The sequence below is a fragment of the Heliangelus exortis genome, chromosome 11 (genome assembly GCF_036169615.1).
Source record: "Heliangelus exortis chromosome 11, bHelExo1.hap1, whole genome shotgun sequence".
Classification (NCBI taxonomy): Eukaryota; Metazoa; Chordata; class Aves; order Apodiformes; family Trochilidae; genus Heliangelus; species Heliangelus exortis.
The window spans coordinates 16,731,849-16,746,353 of NC_092432.1; the positions used below are offsets into that span (position 1 = coordinate 16,731,849).

At 38.1% G+C, this 14,505-nt stretch overlaps 1 protein-coding gene across 4 annotated transcripts in view; it reads left to right on the forward strand.

Annotated features, from left to right (window-relative positions):
* TRPM1 (transient receptor potential cation channel subfamily M member 1) overlaps window positions 1-14,505 on the forward strand; it is a 121,535-nt gene that overhangs the window by 37,397 nt on the left and 69,633 nt on the right. For 3 of the 4 annotated variants that reach the window (XM_071754944.1, XM_071754947.1, XM_071754948.1), the window contains one exon: window positions 5,501-5,607. In XM_071754944.1, coding sequence (XP_071611045.1) covers window positions 5,501-5,607 — 107 coding nt within the window. Of the gene's footprint in view, window positions 1-5,500; window positions 5,608-11,282; window positions 11,663-14,505 lie in introns of those variants that run through there. The other variant, XM_071754946.1, reaches the window with a different exon arrangement.

The window sequence follows — 14,505 nt, forward strand, 5'->3', positions numbered from 1 at the left end:
ACATTTGCCTTCATCCTTTGCTCAGACAACACAAGCTGGGAAACGAAAAATAAGTTGTGAGCATACATAGTTCTTCCAAGAATCTATGTTGCAAGGACAGCTTGGGTAAAATATGGGTTAAGCTAAGGAAGTCACACATGGTCAGGATAAGTGTCTGCAAATGGAGTCAATCAGGGAACTAGTAATCAGGAGTAATTGTATGTGTTCAAAGCCACAAATGCTTTCAGTCTTGTTTCCACTTCAAGCTGGTTGTCAGACTTCCATCACAACTAATATAAAAACTTTTGCATCCAACCAAGGCCAAGTTTTCATCTTAAAAAATACTAATAGTTCAAGTTGCTGTATCACTACCTTTCTTTCCAGTTCACTGAGAATTTTTTTCATTCACAGTTACAACTAGATATGTCCTGATAAAATAAGCTTTTGGTGTTCAGCTGTCTGAGTTTTATTAGGGAATACTAATCCTTTTAATGGATGCCAAAATACTACTTCCTCAAATGTGTTTTCTCTTTTTAGTACTAATATTTTTCTCACAGTATCTTGAGAGTAGTGAATAGTGAGAAAGCAGCGTACACTTACTTTCCCAGTGGATTTGCTTAATAACAAAAACTTGAACCATGTGGTAGTACTGATTTAATTTTTTTGGTGTGATCCCAGAAAGTTAAGGCATGGACCCTGTTGAGCAAGATACTGCACACAGAAGATAGAGGTGATTAATGCCTGCATGTGTGGATTTGACTGGATTTACATCACAGGTATACAGCCATGTGATAATGGCATTGATTCCTGTTATATATGGTTATTCCTTAGTGAACCATATGTCAAAGTTCTGATTAAAATCTGTGTATGTTGAGGATTACTTGGCTGTGATGAAACAATATGACAACATTTTTCTAACTTAGCAGTGGGCCCAATCCTGCGGGTTCTGGAAAAGCCTTGTACATATTGACTTCATTCAAAGTGGAATTCAGTGGAAAATGCCCCCAGATGTACCTTATTCCCCAGATGCAGGTAGACAAAAGACATTGCTCTTACTGGTTGGGCAAGCAGCAGTTGGCTGGTACTTGGCAGGGAACAACCCCCCATTTTGCAGCGTGGCTTTCTGGTGCTCACTGTGCGAGGGGACTGATGGCACAGCAGAAGTGAGCGAGACCACTTGCAGTTCAGCAGGGCCACCAGCTACTGTATTCATGGGCAGAGAAGTACAGTGGTTGTGCTGTTCCTGCTCAGAGCTGCCACAGCTCAGAGCCTCTGGCTGCTGGCAGTCGTAACGGGATAGCTCTCTGCCAGCCACAGGAAGTCTGTCCCACTGCCTGCAAGGCATCTTTGTGCTGATGTGCAGAATTTTTCTCTTCTGGAAGCTGTCTGCGCTGCTTTGCTCATACAAAAAGTTGACTGCCCAAATGTGATTAGTAGAGTCTGTAATAGCCTTAGTATAACAGTGCTGGGCTGACTCGAATAGGTTATATTTTTAAGAATCACAATACAGTTTGAAAAACTGCTTTAAGAACTTTTCCTTTCTGAAGCCACCTTAAGGCCAATGGTGCAGCAGAAAGTGCACTAAACATTCACAAAGCTGCAGTCTAGATGGTTTGTTCCAGCAGATATGCATTTTACATTCCTGAGCTTTTCCTAGCTCAGTGAGTAAACATATAGTCTTAGCTGACTGCAGAAAGATTAGTTTACTTCATTGGACTTAGTCTATGACATAGACTGTGATCCTATTACTGCAAGATCAGGTAGGATTGTAGTTTTTAATTGTCTCTCTTTGTTCATTTGACTATAGCATGGGTTTTTTGGAGCAGTTTTTGGTCTTTATTTGTGTATCTGAGACTTTATAGTCAGGAGAGGAAGAAGGTGAACGCTTTTGTAATTGAGGTCATTTGATCCCAACTACAGAAATATTGTGAAATTGACTATGAAAGAGATAAAGAAAAGTCCTCACCCTATTATGTTTCCCCTTATCAATGTCACTTCTTGAAATTTAGGAAGTAGGGGAGAAAATCCAGCATCATCTGTCAGATCTTTGGAGATCAATGTGACACACATTAGTCAGTTGGAATATAGTATTGTGATAAATGCTCCCAGCAGAAAGAGAGAATCTGTGACTGAAGGAGTTGGTAAAGGTGGGAATTCTCTGTCTAATTGCTTCTACACAGAGACCTGCATAATGCATCTGTCACAGGTAACGGTGACATTTGCCTCTCACTGTAAGAGGACATGGCAGGCTGGTGGCTGCTCAGTCTAGAGTAGTGTAGTGATCTGCAGCTGCTCAGAAGCTTTATGTTTCAGAGGGTTAACTTGGCACATCTCACCACTGAGCATGAGCTGCAATAGTGTCATAATCAATGGATAAAAGGGGTGAGATGCACCTGCCAGTGTGTAAGTGAGAATGCATGATGCAGTTTTTCTCTGTTGTGGGCATTACAGTAACTATTCTTGCCAGTCCCCAAGAGATCAATAAAAATGTTAAAGGTTTTGCCCTATTTTCTATCAGCAAAAAGCAAAGTGCACTTTTCCCTGGTGCTTGGTAGGCAGATGAGAGCAATGACTTTTTTTTTTTCCTAGTTGGCTTCTTAAAATCTCCCTCAATTTAATAAGGTTTCACTAATTTGATGCACATTTCTTAACAAATATCTGTCAACAGAAGGTAAAACACTACAATGAGAAAGCATCAAACTGAGTGGAATGTCACAGAACTTGGTGAGATAAGCTTTGAGAATAAATAGGGACCAGTGATACAGCAAGAGGTGCTAAGCTCTGTCAGCCCAGCCCATCCAGGACATGCTGGTTCATTTCTTGCTGATGTGTGATAGACACAGAATTGTGTATCATCTGTGATAGGTAAATGTATCTGAAATAAGGATATTTCTAAGTGCCAGAGTTATAATGCAGAGAAGGGGAATCAATGCTATTATTGTTTCTTCTTTGCTTTTCTTACTTTCAGTGCTGTGTGAACTCTGAAATGAGAGATCTGATTTATGTAGCTGAGTCTTCTAAATGAACATCCCTCCAAGTTCAACTGAGGTTTCCTTTTCTTTCTCTTTTGGCAAGTTACATTAATGTTGTCTATGTACATTAATTAATTAATGTTACATTAATGTGCTTTGAAGATCTTGCAAAATTTTTTACACTATTGCTGTGAAGAACTGTGGTTTTTCAGTACAGTTGTGAAACAGTGAACATATCCAGTGAAAAAGCAGATGTTATTAGCTGAAGCACAGTGCAAACAATAATTGTATTTGCATCTGTCCAAGGACTCCAAGTGATTTTACAAATACCAGGGATCTAAGGAGTCTTTGCATAGTTTTATGTGATTGCTTCTTCTGTTCAGATAGAGAAACCAGGGTATTAGAAATACAGGATGATGTGGGTGTGGTCCCATAGAAAACCAGGGCCAGGAAGAGATTTGTTAGGTCTCTAGTCCTCTCTACTTAATTTATTGCACCCATTGTGTTTCCTTTGATCTTGTAGATAGCTCATACTTCATATAGTGTTGGTTTTGCATCAAGATGTATTGCATGTGCACATTTCTAGGTCTATTTCTAGGTCACGGTTGCCGTTGTTCCTATCTGGTTTGAGGTTTTTTTGTATTTTTGTGTATTATTTTTCTAATCTGAAAAGCAATTTTCACAATCAGAGCCAACATGATTATGTACAATGCCAGTACCCTATGATTTAAGAAAGCTCACTGACCTTTTCTTACAGTAATGTTTTTAAGCCTCCCCTAGAAAAATAATTTATTTAGACGGAAATTTCAGCATATTCCAACTTCCCCGCATGTTGTTAAAGAAGTTAAAGATTAGACATATTGATGCTTACATTTCTAAAGGGAGCACAAAAAAAACCTGATGAATTCTTTCCCTTCAAGAAAATGTATTTTGCAGATTATCCACCAGATGGAGCTGGTGATGCTAAAGAAAGTGGCGTGAGTGAACACCAAGCATTTATGATTGAAGGTAGGAAATGCACGTGGCACTAATAAATACGTGTTTGGAATTTCAAGATGGAATTCAAGGCTGTAAGAGAACTTGCACATTAACGAGCAACCTAATAGAAAGCTGTCTTTTCACTCTTTTAGAAGTCATAGCAATTAAATTATCCCCCAAGAAGCAGTTGATTCTTTCATCCTTTGTTTTAGTGTTTTAGTTGCTGGTAGATTCCATTTAACTGGCTTTGTGAGACTGCATTGCATTGAAAAAAGTACAAACCCCCTTTTGCTTTAAAAAATGTGATGCTGAAGCTGATTCTTTTCCATTTTTTTACAGTACACTTTAAAGTCATCTGGATGATTCTCTTTTTTTTTTTTTTTTTTTTTTTTTTTTTTTTTTTTTTTTTTTTTTTCCCAATCAAGGGCAACAATCAGTGGCCATGGTTCTACTACTGAAATAATTCTCTTTTGCATTCTGGATCTGGAGTCACTCTGCTCATACCCACTAGGCTTTCAGCATCCTTCCAATCTCCCCAGCATGAGAGACTCTTGGTGCTCTCGTTTAGCTTTAGTTTGGTGTTGTAATAACAGGGCTAAGCAGTCCATTTTTGTTACAGAGAAAAATTAGCTGCATTAATATACAGTTTCAGATATGATGATTTCCAGGATTTTTCTTCTAAGCTTCCTTTCTTAAATTCTTGGGCTACTGAAAGCAAGGGGACTAGAAATGCACCTAGTTCAAGGATGACAGCCTACCTGTGCCTCTTGCAAAGTAACCACAGAGATAAAAGTCTTGAATCCTTCTCAGAGGTGCAGAAGGAAGAAACAAGGGCAGTAATTTGTAGCACAGGAAGTTCCGAAGGGGCATAAGGAAAAAACTGACAGTGGGGAATAGTTGAGAGGTTGCCCAGAGAGACTGGGAACAGTCCTAGGTTTTCAGTATTCAGCTGGTCAAAACCCTGAACCACTTGATCCAAATTTTAGGTTGGCTTTCCTTTCAGCAGGGGGTCAGAGTAGCTGTGCTTGCAAGGGCATTCCAGCTATTTTTCTATGATTCTACAAATACAGGGAAGCTGAGTCTATCCACAAGGGTGATGTGACAAAGAGACCTGATAGGTTTCTGCAGCTTCTCCTCCCCAGGCAGGTTATGGAAGTAAGATTAATGGCATACACGTTGTTGTTTGTATAATCAGTACAGAATGTTTCTAGTATGTGAGGATGGTAACACAGGCATCAATTTACAGGGCCACTGGAACAATCAGAGGTTATTTCTTTACCTTTTCTGTCCACATGTTTCAGGAGGCACATAATTTCACTTTAAACTTGCTTTTTTTCTTAACAGTCAAACACACTGTCCAAAACATGGACAAACAGATCTGAAGTAAAACCACCACAAAGGTGCCTGCAGTCTTCCTCTGAGATTTTAAAGTGTAGAATTGACTAAATGGAATTTCTTTTCCATAGCTGTGACCTGCCAGTTACATACGGCCTGAGATGTTGTGGTTTCGTTAGGTTTTTTTGTGTGTGTGTAAACTGCTACATTTTTAATCCAAATGTTCTTTTCCCTAGGTTACTACAGCATTGCTTTGAGGATAAATAGTTTACAGAAGAAGAAGTCAACTTTCTCTGCCCAGCAGACAGCACTCCCCAGTGCCCTACACTGTTCTTATCTCATGGTAGGTAACTAGCACTGAACAATATTCTGTCTACACTTCATTTTGGGGATAGAAACAAACAGTCAAGGACTGTTGAAGTGTGTAATGGCTAAGACCTGTAACTGAGATAAAATAATAATATAGCACAGTGTATAGCTGAGGTGTGAAGTGTCAAAGGGCATGGTGCTCCCGCTTCAAGTTTTATTGTTAAATAGAGTTCTGTAAAAATGGCATCAAATCCTCCAAGGGCTCTTCATTATTTGAGTTCTAGCTTTTTTATTTGGACCTGAGAAAGATGTCAAACTCTGCAAAATTATAAACATGTTTTTGTGAAGTGTTCAAGCTTCTTCAGAACTTCAAAATTAAAGTTTTTTATAATTTTTTTCTCTTTAGGGACATATTGCTTTGGAATTTTTTCTTTGGCTGCTTTGATTTCTGTTCCTCCTCATTCATGTTAATAGTTATAGTCCTAATTATAATGTGTAAAAGCAGCTCTGAAATCTGCAGCTAATGTCATCAACTTACTGAAGATAATTTTTGTTTAAAAGGAAAAGGAAAAAAAAATATATTTGGAAGCTGAATGGCACTAGCTGCAGCAGAGATTGTGATAAAAAACATTTATTTGATGTCTGTGTATTTTTTGATCCCTCAGCATTGGTCAATCTGTACCTCAATACCTTTTTCTCTAGCTTAGTGCTCAGTTACTTTATCCCCCTATGGAGCATCATCACTGCCTGCGCTGTGTTTATGTTGATAAATGCTGAATTTATTGTCAATAGGTTTTCCTTTTCTTCTTTCCTCCATCCCTTCCTATCTTTGTTACACATTTGAAAGTACTTGTAGCAGAAATGAAGAAGCACTCAAAAGAACAAGAAGAAAAAAAACTTCTAATTCTTCAGTTCTTGGTAAAGAGAAGGAAGAAACCATAAAAAATCCTTAGGCAAGAAAGTGTTGTTTTTTGGTTTTTTTTTTCCAAAAGCAGTAGCCTTTATAGTGGAATATGGTGTTGTAGTGGTGTGGTTTTTTTTTTTTGGTTTATAATGAGACTTAACAGTTGGTTTCTGTTCCTGACATGTACTGTGCTGCTTCTGTGATTTTCATGATTCACAACCAGTGCATCTGAATATCTAGATGGGAGAAGGCTGGAAAATACTAAGTTGTGAGAAAATGAGAAAAGGCAAGTACAGTGCTTTTTATTAGACCACAGAGAAGGCAGTAAAACTGATCAGTGGTAGTTCTTCAGAGGCTAAATGTTTTTGGTTTTGCTGTTTGAAGAGGGCAGGACTCTGGAATGAGGAGAATTTGTACTTAGTTTTGCTTTTATGTTTTTCAAAAGTGAACCTACTGCAAAATTGTCTGATTTGGAAAGAAAAGCACTTCATCAGTACTAAGGAAACTTGTTGCTCCCTACTTTTACCTTGACTATAAAATGGTAGCTAGTTGGATTCTGCTTATCTCGTTTTGGACAGGCCATCCCTCATCTGCTTTGAAGGTTATTGTGCACAACCATGAAGTGTTACTCCAGTTTTCTGCAGCATTTTACATGTACTGCAATGAGACAGAAACAGAGGGGAAGAGGCTGTGTTTATGGAAGTTAGAAGTACGTTAAATAACTGAACTGGATCTCTGAATCTTGGAGAGAGTACTTCATTGGATTAACAGGATTAAATTATCTTGAAGAGTAATTTTTCCATTTCCATTTATTTTTAGCTTGAGAGAGTAACAGGTTTATCCTGCCAGTAATAAAAGAATGGGTAGATTTCTGAAGAGCTGAAGGACTACAAAATTACAGTAGGTCACAGCACCATAGTGACTGCAGACCACCCAGGCATACGCTCATGTCCTTATGCAAGAAAATCCTTGTTGAAGTGTAAAATGGATTTGCTCATGGTGACACTTTTTCAGAAGTTTTGGTAGCAAGCACAGTGTAACTAATCATAACTATCTTGGAATAAGCCTTTTTGGAATGGCGTTTATGCAGCACCTAACACAGTACCAGCAGCTCTTGTTCTTAGCCTTCATTAATTTAATGAACACCTTTAACGAAATGTAAGTGGTTTTCTTGTTAAATACATGACTGTTTAAATATTCTTATTGTAGCAGAAACGTCAAAGGACATTGTCATGTTGTTTTTACAGAAAATACTCTTTAAAGACACTTTTTCATTAAAACAAGAAAAAGTGCTTATAGTTTTTGTTTTCTAAACTATTGTCTGCAAAAGAAACTTGCCTTTAGTTTAATACACTAAGTGCAAAGTGAAGGAAGTTGTAATTCTCTGTGGCTTTTACATGTAAATCTTTATACAGGTACAAGCCTCTCTTGCCCCACCCTAAATTCCGAGGATTGTGCACTACTGCTTTCCTTGCTGAGTTTGACTATCAAAGTGAGTGAAAACTTTTCAGTGGGCTACAAATCAAAGGTTTAAATCTATCATGTGTTGTGGTTTTTTTTTTTTTTTAACTGACATCGAACATACCTAATGTGATGATACAGAATAGCTCTGACTGTGAACAGTAAGAGCAATGTAGTCTACTTCAGATTTTCTATAGACTCTAACAACTACAGCTACCTTTAACTTATTCAAACTTTTACAAACACATTGTGATAGGGCCTCCAAGCCGTAGATCTTTCCCTGACTGCAGATGTTAAATTTCCATGACGTGCTATCTATAGGTTACACAAGCACCTCTGTCTTACACAGTGTTTTATTTTTGTGTACTTTGAAATGGATGCATCCTGCTCATCCCAGGGAACAGGCTGTCAAAGGTTTTGAATGAGATCTTGCAAATGAAATTTGCCTGCACTTTTCTTTTTTTTCTTTTTTTTTTTTTTTTTTTTTTTTTTTTTAGATGTTTAGTCTTGAGTTTTTCATTGTTTAAGTTAGACCAATTTGATTTTCTTGCAAAACACAGAAGGTGATGGACAGATGGATCATGGAATTTTAGAACCAATTTAAAGGTCTTCAACTTCTCTACTGTGCCAGATACAAATTAATTATCAACCAAATCTGGGAGATTCCTACTCTTTCCTCTCCCAGTGCTGATTTAAGCCATGTAGTTAGACAGATCTGATTTAAACATGAAACATTGGATCAGCTCAGCTGGTGAAGTGGAAAACTCCAAAGTGAGAGAGGGGCCTTCAGTAGAAGTGTTTTTCTAAAGGTTTCCTAATGTTGGACTGCACTCCTAAAACCACAAGCTCTTTTGAAAAATCAATTTACCTTGTGTGTCTAAATCACAGAGCTGTTGAAAGTGCCTGCATGGTGCATGCTTCTGTTCCTCAAGTATAGTGGAAACAGCCTGTGAAGTGTTACGTAAATACAGCGTGGACAAGAACTTCAGCAGAAATTAGTTACTTGATTTTTCAGCTAAGGTTAAAATTCAGCATCTTCTGCTGCAGTGAGTGCTGGAAGACTTTAATCTTGGATGTGAACACCTCCTGTGTACTCATGACTTGTAAAAATCCAATATGGTCCTTAAAGTGTATCAAAAACAGTTACAGGGAGCCCAGACAGAAGTCTTAGTATAACAGATCCAAAAGGACTGAATTAATGAATGTAAATTCATGTATTTCTACAGTGTGTCTTGGAGAATTTCTGTTCTGAATTTCTGCTTTCTGAAAGACATGTCCTTGTTTTGTTTTGTTTTGTTTTTTATTTATTAAAATACAGTTAAGTCATCTCTTCTGAGTAATGCAGCCCAGCATCACATCAGGAATTGTGTCATTGTGTCATAACATTGTGACAACACAGACAGTGAGTAGGATGCACCTGTTTAATTCACTGCATTCAGGTTTGTGTCATAGCTGAGGAAGGGGAACTACACAAAGAAGCCTTGAATTATTTTTTTTCCTTGACAACATTTATATTGGTTTTGTTTAAGCTACAATATTAAACAAAATTATTCAGCATATGCTATTATATGAATGCCTTTCAGCTGTTTTCATAATTATCAAATAAGATGCTAGATTGGAAAGACAGATTCTCAGCACATTAAATCTGTCATTGATGATGGAAGTGGCTGCTGCAGTAGCTACCACCATTTGAGACTATGTCCCAGAACATAGCAATGACTTCTTTGAAAAAGGCAGGATTAGTCAAAGGCAGTTCTGGTATAAATAGAAGTATTTTGGTTTATTTCAAAGATAACAGTGTAAGCTCACAATAGGGTAGTTTATGACCCAGATATTTTATCTTCTGCAGCTAACTCCATGATAAAGTGCAAAAGACCAGTAATTGGAGTGTTTTGCTGCTAACTGACCAGATATAACGGAGATATATTTTGGTGGGCTGTGTGATGTACATGGAATTTATCAGGCACTACTTGCTGAAGTAGCTTGTAGAATTAAAACTCCCTTCAAGACTATTCTGTCCGTGCTCTATCAACTTACTGTCCTTTACACAGTTTTGTATCCCAGTTGCCAGTTTCTGTCACAGCCTTGTGTACTTAAGCCAAACCATGTCTTAGAACATCATCATATAACAGCTGTTGTCTTCTCAAAAATCTAATTTTATCTTGCTTGATTTTGCCTAGGTTTAATGAAAGGAAGACTTCCTTAGAAAGGAAGACCTCTTTTGTGACCTCCTTCACATTCCATTAGCTTGATCCTGCAAACTGTTTGCACTAATGTAATAGAAGTGATTCTTCTGCAGAGCATAAGACTTTTACTCTCCCATTTCCCAACACAACTTTAAGTATGTTGTAAGTTGTCAGCTACTTATTCTTGCTTGCTTGGGAAATTTCATCAAGAAATATTATGGCTGTGCTGACCAGGACAACAAAATCAGAACATCTTTTTTTGTCAGCCTCTTCCACTTTGGTTTGTTGTGGTTTAGGTTTTCTACACAATTTCCTATGCCTCCCCTAACCAGCTGCAAGCAGGCACCCACTTCATCTTTATCAAGAAACAACAATGGGGTGAACCTGAAAAATAGTAAACAAATAAATGAAAAGTGTGACACTGTAACTAAATCCTGTAAATTAGTCTTGTTTCTGACTTACCTCACAGTTACAAATCAGCAGTCCCTTTGTATCTTTTTAAAAGGTATCTCTAGTTTCCCTCTGCTCTCACCCATCTTCTTTTGCAAACCAGGCTCTCACAGATTCCTGGCTTATGTCTGAGAAGGCAAGTTTCTTGGAGCCAGCGAGCTGTTTTCTAGTTAATAGTAATTTTGTTGTTCTTTTAAAGTACCCTTTCTCTTCCTCATTTCTTGTTTAATTTAGCCTAACTGCCTCCTTTTGCTTTCACTCTGTGCATTCAGGCCCTATAGTACAAAATAGCTGAATTGAGATATTATTAAGAACTCATGAAGGCAGTACACAAGCCACCTTACTTGCCACAACTCATATAGCCTAATTAATTAAAATCTTTCTATGATCTTATGGGTTGTTTGCTTCTAAAACCTTGTCTCTCTCATCCCAAGACCTGCTGTAGGCACACACTCACCATCAGCAGCTATCCTTTAGAACTCCACCAAACCTCTAGCTCCTAGTCTGCTGAGGACCATCTGCTCTTTTCATGTGCCTTTCTACTGATACCCAAATAATTTCCATCTGACTGCCCTGTGCTTTGCACGAATAAAAACCTTTCGAGCTGCTGCGTCTAAAGTAGATTTACCTTCAATCGCCATTTATTAAATCTCTGTCCATTAAAAACCATAGCTTGCAGAAGCTGTGTGCATTAAGCCTGATTATAGAGTCAGTAGAGAAGAGGGAGGGGGGACAGCAGTTTGTATCAGTGTATTGCCTTGTTTTTCTACTCGGCTGCCTGGCTGGTAATATTTGTGACAGGGTGCACATCAGAACAGTAGTTTCATAATTTGGCTTTGATTTTTGTTTTAAGCATCTGTCTCTCTGTTTAAGCTGTAACAATGATTGTTGGCCTCAGGAAAAAAGTGCTCAGACTGCATGACTAAAATCAGAGTTTTCTTTAGTGCTGGGGTACTAGGTCCATTATGGAGGGTAAGGGCCAGGGGACTAAGAAAGGAAGAGGAGGAAAGCTTGCAGGTTCCTTACGGAGGATGAGCGGCTCCTTCAAACGTACTTCATTTAAGGGCTCAGCATCTGGATCACAAAAGGTAAGTCTGCAATTACCCAAACAGTACAGTCTGAGGGAAACGGCAGGATACAGTTTGCACCCTTTTTTTTTTCCTTTTTCTATTTTTTTTTTTTAATAGGTGGGACAATTACAAATGAGAACAAGTTTGTTTCCTGGTGTGCTCTTTTAAGTCTCAGAGGTATTGGTCATATTCACTGCACTGGTTCTGGCAATGAGTTTTACTCTTGTCACAGGAGGTGTTTCACAGGCTTAAGGATCTTTGGGTTAAAAATATCACCAAATGAGTCTGGCCCGTAATTTTTCCTATTCATAGCCAAAATCATACTTCTATGGCTATTGATACTTAGTGTTCATGCCAATTTTTGGTGCAAGCAATGAGAAGACTGATGGGATGCATAAAACGTTTTGAAGCGATACACTCCATGTTTATGGCAGGCAGATTCTATGAGACATACAGTTTGTGATTATATTATGTGCTATGCAGTATATGAATGAAAAAGACAAGGGTGAGAGAGAAGACCTGAAGTAATTGCTTTGTAATGTGTAAGCTCATTCTGCTGTCATAAGCTTGCATATTGTAGCAGGAACTAGGAATTTGTTTCTTAAATCAGATATAATCAGTAAATAATTCACGTAGATCTTTCGTCCAGGGTCTGATAAATTAATTTGGAACAGACTAACTTCAGCTCAGGATTAGTTAGATTCCAGCTCAACTGATCTTTTTTGATCTGACTCCATTTTTGCCTTCTCTTCCAACTCCCTCACCCCTCTTACCTTGAATATCTGCTGGTCATCACCATGGTAGTCAGTCAGATTACCCTTAAAGGGGTGAAACGTAGTCAGAAGGAACATAACTGAGAGAAAAAGTGTCTGATGCCATCATGCAGGAAATCAGTCATTGACACGCAGGCAACTATATATTAATTTTTTTTCTTTCTTTAAAAATGTTGTTTTATATGATATAAAATGTTTGTTATGGACATCTGAGAATGCAAGGAAGAATATGTCTAGGTTTGGGGGGCTTCTTCAGCAGAGACTGATGGACATGGGCCATAATTACATGAACTGCAAGAACTACCTAGGCATAAAGTATTTTGCATTGATGTGTTTTATGTACTGATGGGGGACCCTCACACTTTTCTTCTCAAGAGATTGTCAAGTTTCATGTAATGCCCATATTACAGACATTGAGTGCTAGGTGAAGGGGAAAAAAAAAAAAAAGGCTGCCTCAGCTGTAATGTCCTTGTTGCCAGGGTGAAGCTTAAACTCTTAGAAGAAAACCAGAAGGCTCTAAGTCATTTTGCAATGGGGTCTGTTTGTACTCTGCTGACAGATACCAAGAAAACCGTGTATTTAAATTTCAGCCAGTACTTTGAAACAGTGTGATTGTGTGTATCTTTTCCCATTACTTGCACAGTTGCTTCTTAAGGGCCTTCTGGTTGCATCCAAATACTGTGAAAAGCCAGGCTCTCCTCCAAGACACTTCCATTTCATGGAGAACTGTGTATTGTTTGCTTTGTCAACCAAATGACTTCAAAGATAAGCAGCAGTTTTGTAGTGTAGTAGTATTAACATTATTTAATGGAGCTATTTTTAATTAATTTTTTTAAATTATTAAGCAATAATAATTTATAAATGTATTTATTATGTTTAGTTTCTTATACTTGATTTCTTCTGAGAAACAATGATAAAGGAAACTAAAGATTGGCGTTTCCACTTTAAAATGTTTTTTCTACCTAGGATCACTTGAATGGGACAAATCAGAATAGCAAATCCATAATGACCCAAGCTGCAGTCAGCATTTTTTTTTTTTTTTTTTAGCATCCCCACCAAGCCTATCTTGATACTGCACAGCATACAGAATTTTACTTCCTGAATGGTATAAAGTCAGAGGTAAAATACCCAGATAGAAAGTATTTAACCTCTTCCCACTAGTCCCATAGGAAAGACTAGTCAAGTGAAGGTGAAAGGAACACAGTACAGATTTTGCTTTTCTGAACAAGGTTCAACATCTGATTAAAAAAAATTGAAATTGTCTTTTAAGAACTATAAATTCCCTTCATGGGTTTCCTGCTTTCTTCCTAATTTTGGTGTTTATTAGCTTCATTTGGGGAAGAAAAACTTTATTTTTCATGAGAAAAGTATTTCTGCAGTTGATTTTCAAAGTAGATGTGGGTTTTTTTAGTTTTAAGTAGTAGGCTGGAGATGCTAATAATGAGAAATTGTGTTGGGTGGGTCTTTGAGGTCAGTAGCATGCTGTCAGCATACAGGCAAATAGAAGTGAATGTCTTTGGAGTCAGGACACCCTATTGTGCTTGAGAGTATTTTGCACTGAATGTAAACTTTTGCATATACAGTTGACTGAAAGTAGTCTTGAATGTGTGTGTTTTGTAGGGGTGTAGTGCTTTGGGATATATCTGGAAAACCTAAGCAGGAAATGGTTACAGCCATGTGATGTAGCTAGGCATAGAGGTTTATAATAAAAATTTAGCCCACCACTTGAGGGACCTTTTTCTGAGGAATGTGTAACCATGTGTGTTCCTGGTCATGGCTTTGACTCCTAATTTTTACTGCAGTAGTATTTCTACTGCAGTAGATTAGCAGGAGAAATTGAAAGGGACAAGTATCTGTCACCTAGAGTACATCGCCTAGGAACGTGTCCAGGCGGGTTTTGAATGTCTCCAGTGAAGGAGACTCCACAACCCCCCTGGGCAGCCTGTTCCAGGGCTCTGTCACCCTTACAGTAAAAAAATTTTTTCTGATATTCAACTTGAACCTCCTATGCTCCAATTTACACCCATTACCCCTTGTCCTATCACTGGTCACCACTGAGAAAAGCCTAACTCCAGGGGGGGTTGGACT